Source organism: Tachyglossus aculeatus, chromosome X1 (assembly GCF_015852505.1).
Source record: "Tachyglossus aculeatus isolate mTacAcu1 chromosome X1, mTacAcu1.pri, whole genome shotgun sequence".
Taxonomy (NCBI): Eukaryota; Metazoa; Chordata; class Mammalia; order Monotremata; family Tachyglossidae; genus Tachyglossus; species Tachyglossus aculeatus.
In genome coordinates, this window is record NC_052101.1 from 125,321,419 (window position 1) to 125,343,877 (window position 22,459).

General features: G+C 46.7%; 1 protein-coding gene across 1 annotated transcript in view; it reads right to left on the reverse strand.

Moving 5' to 3' along the window:
- Positions 1-1,939: 1,939 nt before the first annotated feature.
- Positions 1,940-22,459, reverse strand: part of ADAMTS18 (ADAM metallopeptidase with thrombospondin type 1 motif 18) — a 187,193-nt gene continuing 166,673 nt past the window's right edge. The window contains exons 19-23 of the mRNA XM_038771822.1: positions 21,356-21,560; positions 17,986-18,171; positions 14,352-14,564; positions 9,920-10,067; positions 1,940-2,182 (exon numbers count right to left, since the gene is read on the reverse strand). Coding sequence (XP_038627750.1) covers positions 2,064-2,182; positions 9,920-10,067; positions 14,352-14,564; positions 17,986-18,171; positions 21,356-21,560 — 871 coding nt within the window. The 3' untranslated portion in view covers positions 1,940-2,063. The remainder of the gene's footprint in view (positions 2,183-9,919; positions 10,068-14,351; positions 14,565-17,985; positions 18,172-21,355; positions 21,561-22,459) is intronic.

The following is a 22,459-nucleotide window of genomic DNA, read 5'->3' on the forward strand; positions in this document are numbered from 1 at the left end:
AGAGTGTTTGATTGTCAGCATTTCCTCCCTAGCTGTCCTAGTAAAAATGATTAATTAAAATCTTTTCCTACTGATCTTCAGCATCCCACATGCTTTTATTAATTTATCAAACTTCTGGTGGGCATTAACACATTTACATTATCCTTCATGTTATTGCAACCACAGTATTTTATTCGGGAATCTTAACAAGTTCCTAATAGAAGGAAATCATTAGAGAGTTTTGCCATAAAACAATTATAAAATACTTAAATATTACCATTAAATTTTACTCTTTATACCAGAGTCTACACTTTTAGTCAACATTCTCGTCAGAATTAACATCATTCACTTAAGGAAGCAAATGATAATACTGAAGAGAAAGCTATGCCTTAATAAATTAATTTTGACATCAAATAATGAAATCGAAATTATTAAAAAAAAACCCAACAGACTTGCAATTTTCCTAGAAAAAATGGAAATTCTTGGTTATACAACAGACCTTACTCTCAGCCAAGCCAAGACGAAAGAGTCATGTTTTCAATCACAATTTCTTAAAGAATCAGAGAATTCTGATTGCGTGGTTTGCATTTTGAATGGGTAGCAAACGGAACTGCTAATTTTAACTGACCACTGTCTAGCATTAGTGCTGAGTTGGCTAATTCTCATTCAAAATGCTACTTTAAAAAGCAGAAAATTTGGGCTCCCTTCATCAGAAGGAGTTGTGGGATGGGGTGGAATGATCTAAATACGTCCCTCGCAACCCACTGCTCTTCAGAAAATTACAGTAGGACCCAGCCCTGTCTCAGCTAAGTCGGTTTTGGCCTATTGGATGCTTTTCCAATTGAGGACAGATTTAAAAATAAAAATAACATGTCCGCTGACTCCGCTGGGTCTTGAAGGATTGCAAATGGCATCTGAAGTGTTATAAAACACTTCATGTTTACCTAAGGACCCTGCTGTAGTGTGTTCGGCTCATCGTTAAAATGTGAAGAGACAGTTTGATGGTTCCTGTGCCGTGACCGTTCTCAGTTACCTAAATCCTAGGGCTGAGTTGGAAGACGTCTATTTTTAGTGAAAAGGAGAACATTGGGTTTGCAGTTCTTTCCAGAGACTAAACTAAATATGTAGGGAATGTCAGAAAAAATAGGCAGATAGTCTCCAACCCATCTGCCTGTTGATCATTTAGCTTCTGGGGGCTAGGGGGGAATTCCAAGCAAACAGACTGTGAATTTTGCCACTTCGCGTTCAACCGTGTAACCTGAAAACACCTCAGTAGAACAGAATGTCACAAGTATGATGAAGTATTTGTGTTGGAAGCGTTATTCAAACGTGAACATCTATTGAATAGCAGTACTTACAGTCCCACATAGCCTATTTTCAGAATACTTCTAGGAATATATTTCAAGCGGATTATTGTTTTTGAGACTCTCTACAAGCAGAATATAGTCTTTCACAATCTCCCCCAAGATCATTAGGCAAATCGTACTCATCCAGCAGCACGTGTTGCAGAAAGCACCAGTGAGTTGGCGGCCACTGGACTGGTGACCTGGTATGTTCAGGTAACGGTCACAGGGAAGACTTGGTCGAATCTAAGCCTCAAACCCGGAGGCCTTAGCTTTTTCCAAAGGAGAGCTGTTGGGCATCTGAACATCTCGGTTGCTAGGGGCAACAGCCAGTTCCTTGCCGGAATATTATGGTGCCATTGGCGAGTCCCGAAATAGGGTGATCTCCCTTTCGTGTGCTCCCCTAAATTACCTGGCCTAGCATCATCCTATTGGTCTTTTACCTCTAATAGCAGTGCGAAGTGAAGTATTTCAAAAACAGATCGGCTCCGTTCCTCACCCCTTTTCAAGTGCGCCTGGCGCCCTGTAATATTCTCGAGCTCAAATCCAGCTCCGTGTCCCCCAGCCACGATCTCCCCCCCCACCCCCCATCCGCCCCCCAGCCAAACATCCCCGGCAGTTTATGGAAGAACCAGAGCGATGAGTTGCTTGTGTGGCCTGAGTCCCTGGTTCCAAGTGGGCTGCTTCTACTGGAAGTAGCTAGGCTGAATCCCATCCCCAGAAATTTAGGGGAAAGTGACGCTATCGGTTCTTGGTTGTGCAGGATTTACAGCACTGCTTGCCATAAAATTTGTGGTTGCAGACACCATGCTGAGGGACCAGATGACACCAGCTGAAGAAATCAACACAAGACGGATCATCTGAAATGAGAAAATCCATTCAATATGTTTGCAGTGGATTTCCACATTTTTGATCAAGGCCTTGTCTGGTGGCCAGAGCCGTGGGCTGAGTCAGCCGGCCCAGAGCCTGGGTCCGGCTGGTTGCCGATGTGTTCTTGCTCTGGTGTCTGTTTGTCTGGAATAGGGGTGAACAACTCGAATCTCCTCGAGGGCGGGGACTGGCTCTTTTGCTGCTGTTGTGCTCTCCCCACCACCTAGAACCGCCTCTAGACAGACTGCAGCGTGGGAATGCATCACAGCCTAGTGGAAAGAACGTGGGGCTGGGGCTGTAAGCTCCCTCTAGACCGTTAGTCCCCTCTAGGCTGTAAGCTCGTTGTGGGCAGGGAATGTGTCTGTTATATTGTTATATGGTACTCTCCCAAGAGCTTAGTACAGTGCTCTGCACACAGTAAGTGCTCAATAAATACGACTGACTGATTGACTGAGTCAGGGGACCTGGGTTCTAATCGCGGCTCCGCCGCTTATCTGCTGTGTAACCTTGGGCATGTCACTTCTCTTCCTCTGGGCCTCAGTTTCCTCATCTGCAAAATGGGGATTCAGTACCTGTCCTCCCTCCTATTGAGACCGTGAGCTCCATGAGGGACCTGTTTATCTTGAATCTGCCCCAGTGCTTAGTACAGTGACTGGCACAGAGCAAGTGCTTAACCAATGCCATTGTTATTATTAATCATTATAATAATCATAGTAAAGACACCACCATCATTCTCCTTGTCCCTTGGTGTCATCATCAGCTCTTTGGTGTGTTTCAGCTCTCCCATTCAATCTACTGCTAAATCCTGCCAGTTCTTCCTCCACAATATTTCCTGGATTCCCCTCCCAGCTTCCTCTCCAGCCAAACCACCACCACCCAGGTTCAAGCCCTCATCAGATCCCAGTCAGACAGCTATAATAATAATAATAATAATGAAAATAATGTCAGGTATTTGTTAAGTACTAAGCACTCAGCTCAGTTATGTGCTGAGCACTGTTCTAAGCACTGGGGGGAATACAAGGTAATCAAGTTGTATCCTGTGGGGCTCACAGTCTTCATCCCCATTTGACAGATGAGGTCTCTGAGGCCCAGAGGAGTGATGTGGCTTGCCCAAAGTCACACAGGTGACAAGTGGTGGAGCCAGCATTAGAACCCACGACCTCTGGCTCCCAAGCCCGGGTTCTTTCTGATCCGGAGGGGAGGGGAGCCTGGGGGGTGGGGTGGGAGTGGGGTTGGGGGCGGGATTGGGGAGGGTCCCAGCTATATCACTGTTCTCCCAGCCTCCCACCTCTTGCCTGCTTTGGTCCATACTCCACACCGCCACCTGGATCATCTTCCTGAAGTGTCATTCTACACTAATATCTCCACTCCTAATGAACCTACAATGGTAGCCCATTTCCTTCTGCATTAAGCAAAAATTCCTTACCATTGGCTCCAACCCTCTCCACCAGCCTTCTTCCTCATCTCCACCTGCTATTCCCAAGTGTACATTATTCACTTTTCCCAAGTCCAGTGCTCTGCACACAGTAAGTGCTCAACAAAAACCATTGACTGAATATTCATTCATTCAATCATATTTACTGAGCGCTTACTGTGTGCAGAGCACTGTACTAAGTGCTTGGAAAGTACAAGTTGGCAACATATAGAGACGGTCCCTACCCAACAGCAGGCTCACAGTCTAGAAGATATTGCTCAGTACTCTATAAAATTCTACATATACTACTTATTTATTCACCTATTTATTCATCTATTTCATCCTATCATACCCTTGCCATTTCCAGTTCCCTTCAAATCTGCCAGACCTGAGCTCTCCTTATCTTCAAACCTCTCTATCTTTGCTCCCCTAATGCTAACCTTCTCAATGTACCTCGATTTCCTCGATCTCAACGCTGACCTCTCGCCCACATCCTGCCTCTGGCCTGGAATGCCCTCGCTCCTCATATCCTCATATCCGACAGACAATTACTCTCCCCCCCACCCCCACTGAAGCCTAATTGAAGACACTTCTCTTCCAAGCAGCCTTCCCTGGCTAAACCCTCTTTTCCTTTTCTTCAACTCCCTTCTGTGTTGTCCCAACTTGCTCCCTTTATTCATCCCCCCTCCCACAGCATTTAGGTCCATATCTGTCATTTATTTATTTATGTTAATGTCTGTCTCCCCCTCCAGACTGTAAGCTCATTATATTGTTATATGTTATATTGTTATAATGTACTCTCCCAAGCATTTAGTACAGTGCTCTGCACACAGTTAGTGCTCAATAAAAACGATTGATTGATAGACTGACTCTCCTGAAGTCTCACCTCCACCAGGCGGCCGACCCCAATTAATCTCCATCTTCCCAGGCCACATGAATCCTATAGCCACTTATACTTATGCGTATATGCCTTAGTCCTTACATTTTTGACAAATGAATCAATGTAAATCGACCTTCTCATCCTTCTATACTTTCGCTATCAACAGTGGTGGTGATTGTAAATGGCTTGTCTGTCTGTCTCCTGTGGCTCTCTGCGAGACTGTACGCTCCTTGTGGGCAGGGTCCATGTCTCTCACTCAGTTTGCACTCTCCCAAGGCCATGGGAGGCAATAGGGTCTAGTGGAAAGAAAATGGGACTGAAGGTCAGGAGACTTGGGTTCTACTCCCAGCTCTGCCAATTGGTCTGCTGTGTGACCTTGAGCAAGTCACTTACCTTCTCTACAGCTCAGTTTCCTCCTCTTTAAAATGGGGATTACACCTACTCTCCTTTCCTCTAAGATTGTGAGCCCCATCTGGGAGAGGGATTGTGTCCGATTGGCTTATCTTGAAGCTACCACGGTGTCTAGGAACCTAATAAGTGCTTATTCAACATTACCTTCTTTATTACTACTACTACTACTAATAATAATAATTATGGTATTTGTTTAGTGCTTACTATGTGCCAAGCACTGTTCTAAGCACTGGGGTTGATACAAGGTAATCATGTTGGACACAAACCCTCTCCCACATGAGGCTCACACTCTTAATCCCCATTTTACGGATGAGGTAACTGAGGCACAGAGAAGTTTAATGACTTGCCCAAGGTCTCACAGCAGACAAGTGGCGGAACCTCTGTACATATTAGGTGTGCAATAAATACTACTTGTTGATGGTCTGGTCTCCCTCTTTCTCCCACTATTTGAAAATAATTTGTGTCTGTCTCCCCCATTAACTTGTAACAGTAATAATAAGAATGATGATAATACTACTAATAATAATTGTGCCAACTGTTAGGTGTTTACTTTGTACCAAGCACTGTACTAAGCGCTGGGGTGGATACAAGCAAATCGGGTTGGATACAGTCCCTGTCCCACATGGGGCTCACATCTTAATGTAAGCAATTGTAGCTTGTGACTTTGCAAGCAATTTCAGGGCAGAGAACATGTCTTGTGCTTCTGCTGTGCTCTCCCAAGTGCTTAGCACTCAGTAGGTGGTCAACAAATACCACTGATTGATTGACTGATAAAAGTAGTGATAGTAGTAGCATTTATTGTGTGCCTGCTTGGAGGGGACAATAACTGATCTTTCCACTAGGCCACGCTTCTTCCCAGAATTCCATTCTGGGCTCTTATGGCCATTTCTACCTTCCAAGCCCACATCACAGTGATGTAAGGAGAGCAGGGCCACTAGGTTCCAGCTGAGAGGAGCAAGAGGACATGAGAACAGAGAAGAGAAAGACGCATTATGAACTGTTTTCTATGCACCACATTATTTTTCAGTGACCTCTTGATTGTGGCAAATGAATTACTAAAATCACTTGCATTTAGGAATCCAAATAGGACCAGATTCAGGAGCAGAGACAAAAGCTGTACTGTTGGAATCCCAATGAGATCACTCCACCCAAGCACATCTCCTCCAAGAGGCCTTCCCCAACTAGACCCTCATTTCTTCTTCTCCCACGTCCTTCTGTATCACCCTTGCATTTGGATTTACACCCTTTATTCACCCGTCCTCCAAATCCGTAAATTATTGATTTATATCAATAATAATAATAATAGCATTGATTAAGTGCTTATTATGTGCAAAGCACTGTTCTAAGCGCTGGGGGGGATACAAGGTGATCAGGTTTTCCCCAGGGGGGCTCACAGTCTTCATCCCCATTTTACAGATGAGGTAACTGAGGCACAGAGATGTGAAGTGACTTGCCCAAAGTCACACAGCTGGCAATTGGAGGAGCCAGGGTTTGAACTCATGACCTCTGACTCCAAAGCCTGTGCTCTTTCCACTGAGCCATGCTGCTGTTTCTCATATTAATGTCTGTCTCCCTCTCTAGACTGTAAGCTCATTGTGGGCTATCAACTCTATTATATTGTATTCCCCCAAGATCTTAGTACAGTGCTCTGCACACAGTAAGTGTTCAATAAATGTGATTGATTTTACTGCTAACCTGAGCTTCTGTTGTACTCTCCCAAGCACTTAGCACAGTACTTCACATTCAATAAGTAATATTAATAATAATAATAGCATTGTTAAGCACCTATTATGTGTCAAGCATTGTACTAAACACTGGGCTAGATACAAGATAGGTTGGACACTGTCCCTGTCCCACATGGGGTTCACAGACTAAGTAGGAGGGAGAACAGGTATTGAATCCCCATTTTACAGTTGAGGAAAATGAGGCACAGAGAAGCTAAGTGACTTACCCAAGATCACACAGCAGAGGAGTGATAGAGCTGGGATTAGAATGCAGGTCCTATGACTCTCAGGCCAATGCTCTTCCTACTAAGTCACACTGTCCTTCTAGGTGCTTAATATATACCTTGAGGGCCTGCTATTGGTCACTAAGTCCACCTGAATCCCTGAATTCTGCATGTTGTTGGTGGCCATTGGAGGGAGAGAGTGTGCTTGATTCTGTAGTGTGTTGGTCATAGATTGTACTGTATAAAATTCAGCCATTAGGAATTCATCCCCCCCAACCCCATCATTCTGACCCATGGTGTATTCCCTTCCCTTCCCTTTTAGGGCATGGAAGTGGGGCAGGGTGGTGCCCCTTCATAACCAGGGATTTGTTACATTGGTACAGACGCATTGTGGCCTGGTGGAAAGAGCATGGGCCTGGGAGTCAGAGGACCTGGATTCTAATCCCAGCTCTGCCAAATGCTTGCTGTGTGACCTTGGGCAAGTCACTTTACTCCTCTGTGCCTCATTTCTCCTGTTTTCCCTCCTACATAGGGACTGTGTCTAACCTAATTCAGTTGTATCTATCCCAGTGCTTAAAACAGTGCTTGACATATAGTAAGCACTTAACAAATACCACAAGATGCCTGGCATACGAGTTAGAGATGTCTGATTAGTACATTACCATAATCGGTATTTATTGAGCACCTACTATGAGCACAGAACTGTACTGTGCACTTTGGAGAGTCCAGTAGAGTTAGTAGATGTGATTCCTTGGCTTCAAGGAACTCACCGTCCAGTGGGAGAGACAAAGAGAGGGGAAAAATTAGATGTGTAGCACTAAATAGCACTATTTTAGTAAGCGCCCAGTTGACATGTACAGAAAATGACACCCTCTCTGTCCTCTGTCCTCTAAGAGCTAACAATGGGATACACTACCTGGGACCTTCCAGTAACCCCCAGGTTTATGGGGAAGGGGGGAAATGAACTACCTTAAATTGGGTCTAGAGCTTCATTCCATTTTTGTAGCCTCAAACCATTCTATCACTGCTTTTTGTCATGTAACAACTCTCTTCCTGGTGCCCTCCCCCCGACTTGATGGCTGAGTTCATGCCTGTTATCCATCTCTCACTCCTTCCTACCCCCTTAGTGGTGCCCCTCCCCCAGGCCCTATCGGGGAGCCCCCCACCCCTGGTTGTCATTGGGTCTTCAGACTCTGGAGATCATCAATTATATCTATGCTGCTCTCTCCATCTCCCTATCTGAAACAGAGGCTGGAGAGGTTTGGAAACACATCCCCTCCAATCAATTACCCCAGGGCTCCAGCACAGGCAGACACTATGTGGGGAGAGAGTAGGGTGAAGAAATAAACATTTCTGAGAGTTGTCAGGTTCTGCAGGACCTCCTCCCCCAACCCCTGCTCCCTGCTCCCTTACCCCCAGAAGTCATTTCTCATTTCCACACTCTGCCAGAGAGCAACAGGCAGTCTCCAGCCAGGAGAGATTCAGTTACCACAGCACTGGCAGGCCTCACCTAACAGGCCCTGAGTATGTCCAAAGATGAAGAACTTTGGTCTGCCTCAGTGGAAGACAGGGCTTAATCCAGCCTTCTCCTTCTCCACTTGGCTCCACACTAGCAACCCCCCCCCCACACCCGTCCCCCATCCCCACCCCCTTCTACTTCTTCCTGGAGGTCTGTACTTTCCCAGGTGACCTGGTCCTTTCTGGGCATCCTAGAGCTGTCAAGTGACACTGTGGAAAGAGAGAAGGTCACAGACTCTGAAAGCTACACACACACACACACACACACACACACACACACACACACACACACCCCTTCATATTTGAAGAAGTCACTGACGGTGCAATTCACTCAAGTGGCTGAAAAGAACAATATGGGAATGACAATTCCAGCCACACTGTGCCGACAAAACAACTGTCCTTTGCGTTGTTGTGCTTAATATTTGGAGTGCTTGGGGCTGCTCTTTCCCTATGGCCTTCTTGTCTCTCACTCCTTTCGAAGTTTTTGCTCAAAAAGAGCGGCCCCATGCTGGTCTAGCCACAACAGTTGACTCCCAGTTTTCAGCTGGGATGCCACATTTTCTGATCTTCCATAATGCAACTTTCAGAGGGCCACTTTTTACATAGGATTGCTCTGTAATGGTAGAAGGGGTAGGAAGGAAGATGGCAGGTTATCAGTCAATCCACCCACCCATCCATCCATCCATCCATCCATCCATCCATCCATCTATCCAACCCAAGTACTGAACACTTACTGTGTGTGGAGGGCCTTACTAAGTGTTTGGGAGAGAACAATTGTGTAAGAGATATGGAGTGGGGGAAGCGGGAGGGCTTGTGGGGACACACAGGCAAAAGCCTGGTACCCAATGAACCTTCCAAACTTCAAAATCACTAAGGGAGTGAAGCCCTTTCATCCCTATATATTTCTTCCCTATATAAAAGTGTGGGTCCCCCTGGCTTCCCCGAGGCTGCTCCAGCTGCTGCCGTGGTCATCCCCTTCTCCGCCTCAGCTCTGCCCCGATGCGAGGAACAGGACCAGCATGAAAACAGCATGGCCTAGTGGATAGAGCCCGGGCCTGGGAGTCAGAAGGTCTTGAGTTCTAATCCCAGTTCCACCACTTGTCTGCTGCGTGACTTTGGGCAAGTCACTTCATTTCTCTGTACATCAGTTGCCTCTTCTGTAAAATGGGGATCAAGACTGTGAGCCCCATGTGAGACAGGGACTGTGTCCAACCTGATTTGCTTGTATCTAGCCCAGTGCTCAGGACAGTGCTTGACACATAAGCGCTTAACAAATGCTATCATTATTATTATTAGGAAGAGAAACTGGGGCGCCTTGCCCAAGGCCCCCACATGTGTCTGGGGAGGGGTCGGGGGGCAGTGTCTCTGCATGCAGACCTTCTTCTCATCACAATTCCATCCAACCCAGGGATGTGGCTTCCTCTACAAGAGAAAGAGGTTGAGGTTGGGCTGGGACATCTTGAAGGAAACAACGGGACTCCACGAATTCTTCGCCAGCTCACCTCAGCAAACACTCGAAAGGAAAAGAGTCCTTCATAGGAGGAAATGTGCTTTACCTCTTTTTTCTGGAGCAGGACAAAAATTGGTATTGCAGGCTCTGAACGTTGGTGGCTTCTGATGGAGCAGACAACTGGTGTTGGGCCATCCCTGGTGGAGACACTGCACAGTCCGGGTCTGAACTCCCCCTCCGCATGTGACCGTACACTGCAGGCAGGCAGAAACACTCAGGGATCAGAAGCAATATTCACCCAGGAGCACTTAGTACAGTGCTCTCCACCCCAGCAAACACTAAATAAATACCACTAACTGATTCAGCATTGTCTTTAAAGATTGTCTGCTGCAGAGAAAGATCTCACATATCTGCAATAATAATACTAATAATAATACTAATAATAATGGCATTTATTAAGCACTTACTATGTGCAAAGCACTGTTCTAAGTGCTTGGGGAGTTTACAAGGTGATCAGGTTGTTCCACAGGGGGAAGTTAAGTGACTTGCCCAAAGTCACACAGCTGACAATTGGCGGAGCCAGGATTTGAACCCAGGACCTCTGACTCCAAAGCCTGTGCTCTTTCCACTGAGCCACGCTGCTTCTCTACACACAAACATATATATTGTGCATATATTATGCAAACTCCTAGTGGGCAGGGAACAGGTCAACCGACCCTGCTATTTTGAACTCTCCCAAGTGCTTAGCACAGTGTTCTGCACACAGTAAGCGCTCAGTAAATATCCCTGATTGATATAGCTCCAATTTCCTCATCTCCCACTCCCTTCTCCATCACCCTGACTTGCTCCCTTTGCTTTCCTCCCCTCCCAGCTCTGCAGCACTTATGTATCTATCTGTAATTTTATTTATTTGTGTTGATGTCTGTCTCTGCCATCTGTCTCTGCCCCCCGCCCCCCAAGACAGTGAGCTCATTGTGGGCAGGGAACGTCACTGTTTATTGTTGTATAGTACTTTCCCAAGCACTTAGTACAGTGCTCTGCACACAGCGCTTAATAAATACGATTGAATGAATGAATATCATATGAAATATATAGTACATGCTGTATAACCATTGGACTTGAAGAAGATGCTACTGATGAAGCAGTGTTGCTTAGTGGTAAGAGCACGGGCTTGGGAGTCAGAGGTCATGTGTTCTAATCCCAGCTCCGCTACTTGTCAGCTCTGTGACTTTGGGCAAGTCACTTAACTTCTCTGTGACTCAGTTACCTCATCTGTAAAATGGGGATTAAGACTGCGAGCCCCACGTGGGACAACCTGAATACCTTGTATCTACCCCAGCGTTTAGAACAGTGTTTGACACGTAGTAAGGGCTGAACAAATACCATCATTATTGTTATTATTATTAAAACAGACTGCTATTCACATGTATACGTATGTGTATATCTAGGTTCTGGGCAAGGAACATGCCTACCAACTCTGCTGTACTATACTCTCTCAAGCACTTAGTATAGTGCCCTGCAAACAATAAGTGCTCAATAGAGAAACTGTGTGGCTCAGTGGAATGAGCACTGGCTTTGGAGTCAGAGTTCATGAGTTCAAATCCTGGTTCTACCACTTGTCAGCTGTGTGACTGGGCAAGTGACTTAACCTCTCTGTGCCTCAGTGACCTCATCTGTAAAATGGGGATGAAGACTGTGAGCCCCCTGTCGGACAACCTGATCACCTTGTAACCTCCCCAGTGCTTAGAACAGTGCTTTGCACATAGTAAGCGCTTAATAAATGCCATTATTATTATTATTAATAAATACCGCTGAATGAATGCTTGATTGATTGACTGATGTTCACAGTGCAGTGTTTCCATATATATGTACACAGCAAGAGATGGTTCATAAAATACAGGTAATCCATTTAATCTAGTATGCTATAAATGCTACAGAGAGTTAATTCCATAGGTATGTGTCTCACAGATAAGTGGTTCATAAAGAAGATAAAATCCAGAAATACAGAAGTCGCTGACAAGAATGCAGAAACAAATAACGAACGGATCCAGTCATTAATCATTGCATTTTAAGAATCTGAAGCAGTCTGTGAGATGGATCGTTGAATGAAATAGTTCAAACTTGGGGCCTTAGCAAAGAGACTATCAATAAAAAGCCCGTGAATGAGTGCACACTGAAATGCCCAGATAATAACACTTGGTATTTGTCTAGTGCTTTTACTTTCCAAAGTGCTTTTCCACTCCTTATCTCATTTCATCCTCCCAAAACATATGGAGAGGGAGTTAGTATTATTATCTCCATTTTCCAGGTGTGGCAATAGTGGTCCGGAGATTTGTCCAAGGTCCACAGCCGGTCAGTGGCAGAGCTAGGTCTAGAACCCGGCTCTCCAGACTGGCAGACCCATGGTCTTTCCAATGGGTCGCTCTGCCCACCTGCACCCTTTAGCATTGGACACAGTCACTGAGCTGCCTAAGGATTGATTTGATTTTTCCCAAAGGACTGAGGAAATCCCTTCCAAATGGCTGGCTCTAGCAAGGAGCCCTTTAAATTTTTTTTTTATGGCATTTGTTAAGCACTTACTATGTGCCAGGTACTGTTCTAAGTGCTAAGGTAGATATAAGCTAATCACATTGGACATATTTGACATAGTCCATGTCCCACATGGGGCTCACAGTCTCAATCCCCATTTTTTACAGGTGAGGTAATGGAGGCACAGAGAAGTGAAGTGACTGGCGCAAGGTAACACAGCAGACTATATTACTATACTATAATATAGTATATTATTAGTATATTATTCCAGTGGAGCCGGAATTAGAACCCAGGACCTTCTGACTCTCAGGCCTGTGCTCTCCTGTCTCTCCCCACTCTAGTCCATACTTCACTCTGCTGCCTGGATCATTTTTCTACAAAAAAGCTCAGGACATGTTTCCCCACTCCTCAAGAAACTTCAGTGGTTTCCCATCCACTTCCACATCAAACAAAGATTCCTCATCATTGGATTTAAATGACTCAATCACCTTGCCCCTTCCTACCTCACCTCGCTACTCTCCTACAATAACCCAGCCTGCACACTTCACTCCTCTACTCACTGTATCTAGATCTCATCTATCTCACCACCACCTTCACATCCATTTTCTGCCTCTGGCCTGGAATGCTTTCCCTTTTCATATCCGACCGACAATGACTCTCCCCACTTTCAAAGCCTTATTGAAGGCACATCTCCCCCAAAAGACCTTCCCTGACTAAGCCCTCATTTCCTCTTTTCCCACTCCCATCTGTGTCCCCCTGACTTGCTCCCTTTATTCACCACCTGGCTGCCCGCCCAGCCCCACAGCACTCAGGTACATATGGTGTACTGGGTAGAGCATGGATCTGGAAGTCAGAAGGTCATGGGTTGTAATTCCACCTCCACCACTTGCCTGCTGTGTGACCTTAGGCAAGACACTTCACTTCTCTGTGCTTCAGTTACCTCATTTGTAAAATGGGGATTAAGACTGTGAGCCCCACGTGGGACAGGGACTATGTCCAACCTGATTTGCTTGTATCCACCTCAGGCTTAGTACAGTGCCTGGCATATATTCATTCATTCATTCATTTAATCGTATTTATTGAGTGCTTACTGTGTGCAGAGCACTGTACTAAGTGCTTGGGAAGTACAAGTTGGCAACATATAGAGATGGTCCCTACTCAACAACGGGCTCACAGTCTAGAAGGGGGAGACAGATGACAAAAAACATATTAACAAAATAAAATAAATAGAATAGTAAATATGTACAATATAGTAAGTGCTTAACAAATACCACGGTTATTATATCTGTAATTTATTTATTTATAATAATGTCTGTCTCCCCCTCTAGAATGCAAGTTCATTGTGGGCAGGGACTATGTCTGTTATATTGCTGTGTTGTAGTCTCCCAAATACTTAGTACAATGCCCTGTACACAGTAAATGCTCAATAAATACAATTGATTGACTGATCGATGATCCCTGCCTTCAAAGAGTTTACAATCTAGCATACAGTACCATTTATTGAGCACCTACTGTGGGCAGAGCAAGGTAGTAAGCACTTGTAGAGTTAGAAGGCATGGTGCCTGCTTTCAGGAAGTTTTTTTGACCACTTTCCAAAGGACTGTGAAACAGCAGCATGGCCTAGTGGAAAGAGCCAGGGCCTGGGAGTCAGGAGGCCTGGGTTTTAAATCCCAGCTCTGCCACTTGCCTGCTGGGTGACCTTGGGTGAGTCACTTCACACTGCCGGGCCTCCATTTCCTTTTCTGTGAAATGGGGGTAAGATATCTGTTCTCCCTTTCCTTTAGGCTATGAACCCCATGTGGGACAAGCACCGTGACTGACCTGACTGCATCTGTTCTCCCTTTCCTTTAGGCTATGAACCCCATGTGGGACAAAGACTGTGACTGACCTGATTGCATCTACCCCAGGTTTAGCACAGTGTTTGGCACATAGAAACCACTTAACAAATCCCACAATCAATATCTTGGTGACTATTATTAAGAGGCAGGTCTTTATTGTGCACCTCATACCTGTTGCCATGGAGATGTGCACCACCCCGTTAGCAGATTATGCCCTGAGTGTGAGGGGCATGGCCTTAGGCTGCAGCCTTCTTCCAGGGTCCAGTCAGGTTTCCTGATGTTCCGATATCTCCTTTCCAGAAAAGGGAGCAGTTTCCCCTGGAGGGCTTTCTCACTGCATTTCATCTCCCTCTTCCTCACACCGAGCCCACAGGTTGCTGAACACTAAGAGCCAAAGGAAAAGGTTGACTACTGAGATTGCTAAGGAAATCTGATTCTGATTTCAGCTTGCTCTATAGGTAGACTGTGGGCCCCACACTGGCCTTTTCAGCCACACATGCATGCATGGGTGAATTTGACTAGCGCTCAGGACAGTGCTCTGCACACAGTAAGTTCTCAATAAATACCACTGGTTGATTAGTGTTTTCTTCCTATTTAAAGGGCAAGTAGAGAGAGGTTATCCTGGAGAGGTATGGATTTAACATGAAAAACAGTACAGCAGCATGGTGATTATAATGATGGTATTTGTTAAGCACTTACTATGTGCCAAACACTGTTCTAGGGACTGGGGTAGATAGACGGTAATCAGGTTGTCCCACATGGGGCTCACAGTCTTAATCCCCAGTTTACAAATGAGGTTACTGAGGCACAGAGAAGTTAAGTGACTTGCCCAAAGTTACACGGCTGATAAGTGGCGGAGCCAAGATTAGAATCCATGACCTCTGACTCCCAAACCCATGCTCTTTCCACTAAGCCACGCTGCAGTAGACAAACCATCAAAATGAATTGTTGCTTACCACTTGCAGGGAAAGGGAGTTTCCCTGACACACTCTGAGGTTTTAAAAGTCACAATCCTGAACAGTGAGGGCTGTGATAACATGTATTTCACTAGTGGTTAGGCTCAGGCATTCCATGGAGAGTAGAAGGAACTGTTCATGCACATATGTGTGATGTCAGAACAGTTACTGTGGCCATTCATTTGCTTTTCAGGTGGCCTGTCCTCTGCTCAGTATCGATGTGGTACTGGACATTTTTGAGTCCGGGGTGCCTAATTTTTTTTTATGGTATTTGTTAAGTGCTTACTGTGTGCCAGACACTGTACTAAGCACTGGGATAGATACAAGGTTGGACCCAGTCCATGTCCTGCATGGGGCTCAAATTCTTAATCCCCATTTTGCAGATGAGGTAATGGAGGCACAGAGAAGTGACTTGCCCAGGGTTACACAGCAGATAAGTGGCAGAGCCGAGATTAGAGCCCGGGTCCCTCTGACTCCTGGGCCCAGGCTCTATCCACTAGGCCATGCTACTTCTCCTACCTAACTCCACCGCGGCACCTGAAACCAAGTTCAACAGCTCAGACACGGAGCCTGAGTTTACAAGTCACCAAGAAGGTCTGTTGGAGGGAGGATCAGGGGTCTCTGGGAAAACACTCTGGCTGATTCTGGCCGAGATTTATGCAGATTTATTTCAATTACTGATTATAAGTTATTTATTCATATTAATGTCTGTCACCCCCCTGGACTGTAAGATCGTTATGGGCAGTAACCATGTCTGTTAATTCTGTTGTATTGTACTCTCCCAAGCGCTTAGTAAGCGCTCAATAAATACCACTGATTGATTAAATCGGATGGATGTCGGCCAAATGGCAGCCTTATGATGTCATCACATGTCACCACGTGCCTGCATAACGTGTGTGCTATCCCAGGTGGCTCGGGGTTCTGAAATTTTGATGACCGCCAGTGGTCACCCTAGCTCCACCACGAATTTTATTTAAGCTGGCATTTTGCAACGGTGCAGCCTTTGTCAGAATCAATCAAGCATTCATTCAGTGGTATTCACTGAGTGCTACTGTGAGCAGAACACTGTACTGTGAACTTGGGAGAGTACAATACAACAGGGTTGGTAGACACGATCCTTGCCCAGAGAAACAGTGTGGCCTAGTGGAAAAAGCACAGCCCTGGGAGTCAGAGCACCTGAGTTCTAATCCTGGCTCTGCCATTTGCCTGTTGTGTGACCTTGGGCAAATCTCTTCCCTTCTTTGGGACTCAGTTTCCTCAACTGTGAAATGGGGATTCAATACCTGCTCTCTCTCCTACTTAGATTGTGAGCCTCATGCAGGACAGGGACTATTTCTGACCCTCTTAACTTGGACCTTCCCCAGTGCTTACAACAGTGCTTGACTTATTTCCAAAATAGAACCCAACATCTTCCCATCCAAACCCTGCCCTCCCCGTCTTTCCCATCACTGTGAACAATTCCACAATCCTCCCTATTTCACAAGCCCTCAATCTAGGCGTTGTCCTCTCTCATACAATGCACATAGTCAATCTGAGACCAAATCCTGTCGGTTCAACCTTCACAACATAGCTAAAATCCACCCTTTCCTCTCCACCCAAATGGCTACTACGCTGATGCAAGCACTTATCCTATCCTGCCTTGATCACTGCATCCTTCTCCTCACTGACCTTCCTGCCTCCTGTCTCTCGCCACTCCAGTCCTTACTTCATTCTGTTGCCCAGATCATTATTCTAAAAATCCGTTCAGTCCACAGTCCTCGAGAACCCTACAGTGGTTGCCCATCCACCTCTGCATCAAACAGAAACTCCTTGCCATTGGCTTTAAAGCACTCAATCAGCTCACTCCCCTCCTACCTTACCTCACTGTTCTACTACAGCCCAGCCCACAGACTTTGCTCCTGTAGCGCCAGCTTGCTCACTGTGCCCCCATCTTGTCTATCTCATCGCTGACACATTTTTCACATCTTCCCTCTGGCCTGGAACTCCCTTCCCCACCATATAAGCCAGACCATCACTCTCCCTACCTGCAAAGGCCTTATTAAGGTCACAACTCCTCCAAGAGACCTTCGCCGATTAAACCCTCTTTTCCCTGGCCCCCTCTCCCTTCTACTTTATCCATATGCTTGGATCTGTGCTCTTTGGGCATTTGGTATTTGTCCCATCCTCAGCCCCACAGCATCTAAGTACAAATCTATAAATTATTTATTTATAATAATGTCTGTCTCCCCCTCTAGGTTGTAAATTTGTTCGAAGGGGACGTGTCTACCACCTTTGTTGAACTATAATAATAAAAATAATGATGGTATTTGTTAAGCACTTACTACACTGTTAAGTGCTTACTAGGGTGCTTGGCCCATAGTAAGCGCTTAACAAATGCCATCATTATTATTATTACATGACAAGCACTGTTGTAAGCACTGGGGTAGATACAAGGTAATCAGGTTGTCCCAGGTGGGGCTCACAGTCTTAATCCCCATTTTACAGATGAGGTAACTGAGGCCCAGAGAAGTTAAGTGACTTGCCCAAAGTCATATAGCTGGCAAGTGGCAGAGCTGGGATTAGAACCCTTGACCTCTGACTCCCAAGCCCGTGCTCTTTCCACTAAGCCATGCTGCTTCTCTAAATGCTTAGTACCGTGCTCTGCATACAGTAAGTACTCAATAAATACAATTGATTGACACATAATTAAGTGCCTAAAAATACCATAAAATAGTAGCTAATGGTCATTCTGAGAGATTGGGGTAGCCTAAGAACACTCTCTGACCCTTTTGGTTCCTGGCGGAGTCCAAAACGTGTATGTCTCTCTGGATGGAGACTAAAGTTGCCCAAACTCACCCGCAAGCTCCTACCTGACTCCAAGCAGAAAGCATCCAGTGCAAACGTTCGTTCTTGGGGCATCGACTCAGCACACAGCCCTCATGACCATCCGGCCTGGACACCCCTGCACACAGCCCTTCTGGAAGGATATCGGCTTTCTTGTTGCTCTTGCAGTAGACCTCACGTCTCCTACTTCCTCTCCCACAAGTCTTGGAGCACTTTGGAGAAAGAAAGGGTAATCACTTTCCCCTCCGCTACAACGTGTAAAGATGTGGAAATCCAGCGTTACTCTTAATACACCGTAATCCCAGCCCTCTTGTGAAGTTGAAGGAGACACAAAGGACTGCAGACTGCTGCTGCGAATTGCAGGCTTGGGTGTTGGCTAAAATCCTTTTTGGATTCCGTGAATGTGGGTATAATAATAATAATGATGGTATTTGTTAAGCACTTACTATGTGCAAAGCACTGTTCTAAGCACTGTGGGGATACAAGGTCCCATGTGGGGCTCACAGTCTTAATCCCCATTTTACAGTTTACAGATGAGGGAACTGAGGCACAGAGAAGTTAAGTGACTTGCCCAAAGTCACACAGCTGACAATTGGCAGAACCGGGATTTGAACCCCTGACCTCTGACTCCAAAGCCCGTGCTCTTTCCACTGATCCACGCTGCTTCTCTATCAGAGTGCTCTGACTGTGAGCCCCATGTGGGGCAGGCATTGGGTCTGATCTGCTTATAGTGACTCTCCCCCAGCGCTTAGTATAGTGCTACTATTATTTCTTGAAGTCTATACCTCCAATGGACTCTTTTCGGAGCAGTGGATGACATTTGGGGGAGTAGTAGGGGGTCATGACCCCTTTGATCCCCTCTTTGGGGGAGGGCAGCTGGGATGTGCTGTGAATTGGAATGTCAGCCCTTTGAAGGCAGGGACTGTATCTTTAGCTTCTGGTGTTCTCTTCCAAGCTCTGTAGACAGTATACCTCTGACTCCCTGATCCTTTCATTTACCAAGCTAAAAATTTTCTTATTTCCCTAACAATGGTGGGGGAAACCTCCTTTTCAGATCATCTGTCCTAGACTCTTCCCCCTAGCCCCATGGCAGAATATCTAAGGAAGAGGAAGAAGGCAGGGAGTCTGAGCATTGGCATTCTAAGCAGAAAACTGCTGCTTCCAATTCCATTGCCCTGAGAGAGTGAGCAGAACAGACTTGGCTCCAGTTTCCCGAAGCAGAGCATCTGGAGTGGACTGACTATTCACCAGCCCCCAAAGTTTCTTAGGCAGCATCTGATCTTGTCTGGAGAAGAATTTACCGTAAATAGTAGAGAGCACCCGCTGTTCAACCAACTCTCAAATCACCTCAGCACCATTGAAGAGCACCTGGTCTCCACGTGGAGCTCCACAGCCCCACGAGGGGGAATCCAAAAGCCACAGTTCTTTCTGATGCTTCTGTAACCTGACCTGTCTTTCTGACACTGTCCCAATGCCAGAACCAGCTGTGGGACTGAATGAGCGCCATTTTTCCGGTCCATTCTTCCGCCTCACTCAGTAAAATCTCCCTGCACCTGGCTCTCGGCCCCATCCATCCTGCACCGGCCCACCCTATCCTCTCCCTAGGCGAATTAGGTGATAACAGGGGTGTCCACAGGACAGGCTTCAATCAATCAATCAATCAATTTCTGCATCTCCCTGACTTGCTCCCTTTATTCATTCCCCCATCAAGCCCCACACAGTACGTACATATCTGTAATTTATTTATTTGTTTATTTATTTGTATTAATGTCTGTCTCCCCCTCTACTGTAAGCTCATGGCAGGCAGGGAATGTGTCTCTTTATTGTTATATCATACTCTCCCAAGCACTTAGTACAGTGCTCTGCACACAGTAAGCGCTCAATAAATATGATTAAATGAATGCATAAATGAATGAGAACTTTCTGTGTTTTTCTCAACAACCCTATGTTCTTCCCGGGTTATTGTGTGCCTGGGGCCAGGGTGGAGCTGTTATGAGGTCTATACATGTGGAGGTTGAATGAGAGGAGAGACAAGCCCAAACCAGCCTGCCAGGTGAGTAGCTGGGAGGTTACTTAGAGCAGGACAACCTCGCTGTCATAGATATGACCTGGGATTGGGGAGAGGAATGGCAGTGCGTCATTGTCTGGATCCTGCCATCTGGGGGCTCCATGGACAGCACACACTGAGACCCTGGATTGGCCCTGCCGTCCCACCCCTGTCTGTGCTGGAATTCTCCCTTCTGGCCGAGCATAGCCCCTTCTGGAGAGGAGAATCCTGGGGGAAGGCCAGGAAGTTGATCTTTCCCTTCAGAGCCCAAGGAGCAGCTCAAATTCACTGCAACCCTAGGAAGCATAGAACCGACTAGCTCTCACACTTGTTACCACACTACATCCCTGTAAAGTTGGCAGGGGCCGGCATTATGACTCCCATTCTGCATATGGCACAAAAGAGACTGAGAGAAGCTATTGATGCAGTTTACTTGTTTTGATGTCTGTTTCCCCCCTTCTAGACTGTGAGCCCGTTGTGGGCAGGGATTGTCTCTCTTTGTTGCTGAACTGTACTTCCCAAGTGCCTAGTACAGTGCTCTGCACACAGTAAGTGCTCAATAAATATGATTGAATGAATGAATAAACGGTCAAAGATCCCACGGACAGTGGACAGTTGAGCTGAGCCGAGAGCACTGGTCTCCTAGCACCTCACTGTTCATTTGGTCGTTCTGCTAATGCTTTGAGAAACCATGGGGGTGGTGGGTGGAGGGAGAAGAGGTGGGATGTGACTTTGTGTGGGGCAGGGCAGAACATGGAGGAAGCTGGGACCCTGTCCTCAGGGGGCTAATTGTGGTATTTGTTAAGTGCTCACTATGTGCCAAGCACTGTACTGAGTGCTGTGGTAGATACAAGATCATTAGGTCCCACATGGCGCTCTCAGACTCAGTAGGAGGGAGAACAGGTATTGAGGCACAGAGAAGTAAGGCACAGAGAAGTGAAGTGACTTGCCCAAGGTCACACAGCAGGCAAGTGGCAGAGCCAGGATTAGAACCCAAGACCTCCGACTCCCAGGCCCGTGCTCTTTCCGCTAGGCCATTCTGAATCCAACTCGGATTTCCCGGTCGAAAGGCCCTGCAAAAACTGAACAGAATCCAGGGCAGGTTCAGTGGGTGGGGGAGCCTTGCAGAGTGAACTTCTTTGGGCTCTTGCGGCTCCGTCACGCTCCTCCCTGATTCACTTTCTCCCGCCTCTGATCTTGCTTCCAAGGGTGGCTCTTTTCAGACAGAAGGGCCCCCTGGGAAGTGAGCCAATTGGGGGGGCTTTTCCCCTGGCTCTCGCTCAGCCCAACTGTCGCTCTGGCCGGCAAGGGTCGTTCTGCAATTACCCCCACCTCCTTCCCTAAATTACCTGAGACCAGGGCCCCACACTCCATTCCGGGGGACAGGCATGGCTGTTGCACAGCTGGATTTGGAGTGGGGTGCTCACTGGGCAGAGGGAATGTGCCACTGCTTCTGTGTTCTGAAAAGTCTTCTTTTGGATGCACTGAACCGGCCGACTTTGATGCCCTCCGCCACAGGTCTGGCTGCAGGGACTCCACTCCCCTGGGACCCAGCTGGGAGGAGAGAATGCATCTGTTTAGGATTGGCCGGGCCCCGGAAGACGTCCGACGAAAATGCCACTCCGACGCAAGGCTCAATCAACACACAGTCCGAAGGGAAGGGCAGCTGAGACTCTGAAACTTGGCCGTGCCATTCTCTTCCTTTACTCCCAACCTCTTCCCCAGCCCAACTCCAGGATTCACCTGTCCTGTCGCCAGAGGGTCCCATTTCGGGAAAGACTTTCCCACCTCCATTGGACGCTTGAGACATTTTCCCTCTCCAGATGGAGGTCGGCCCTTCTGCGGTATTCAGGAGGAGCCTGTGAGGGAGTCTGAGCAAACTGAGGCAGTGCCTCAATCCTGTGCCTATTTTGAGGAAGCAGCAGAGACTCGACAGGGGAGCATCTGGGAACCATACTTTCCTGGCAGCACAATGTGGCTTCAGACCAGAGAGCAGGCCACCCAGCAGGCACAAACTTTGCTGCAAGTGTCAGATTCAGGAGGAGATCTGTGAACAACATCAAGCCTTCTTGGTGGTGTTCAGACACTGAACTGAAGCATTTAGCATCAGCAGCAGACCTGGGCCAGGGGAAGTACTACACACGTTTAGCTGCCCTGGAAAGCTTATCCAGGTCTTAACGTTATTCCACAAGGACACAGCTGGCCACATCGGAATGGAAGGATCCCCATAGGATCCTTTCCTTCTCAGCGAAAGAGGAAGTCAGGGCCCTGGAACAGGTCTATTCCCATCTGACCTGTTCCATACAGCTAGGCATGAGGGAATAAGGATCTGGAATCTGGGGGTCAATCTACAATGCTGATCGCCTGGTAAACTTTTCCAATTCGACAGCAGCAAAAGTCACTGAAGCAGTAGAACAAGAGCTCCTATTTGCTGATGAATCTGCTCTAGAAAC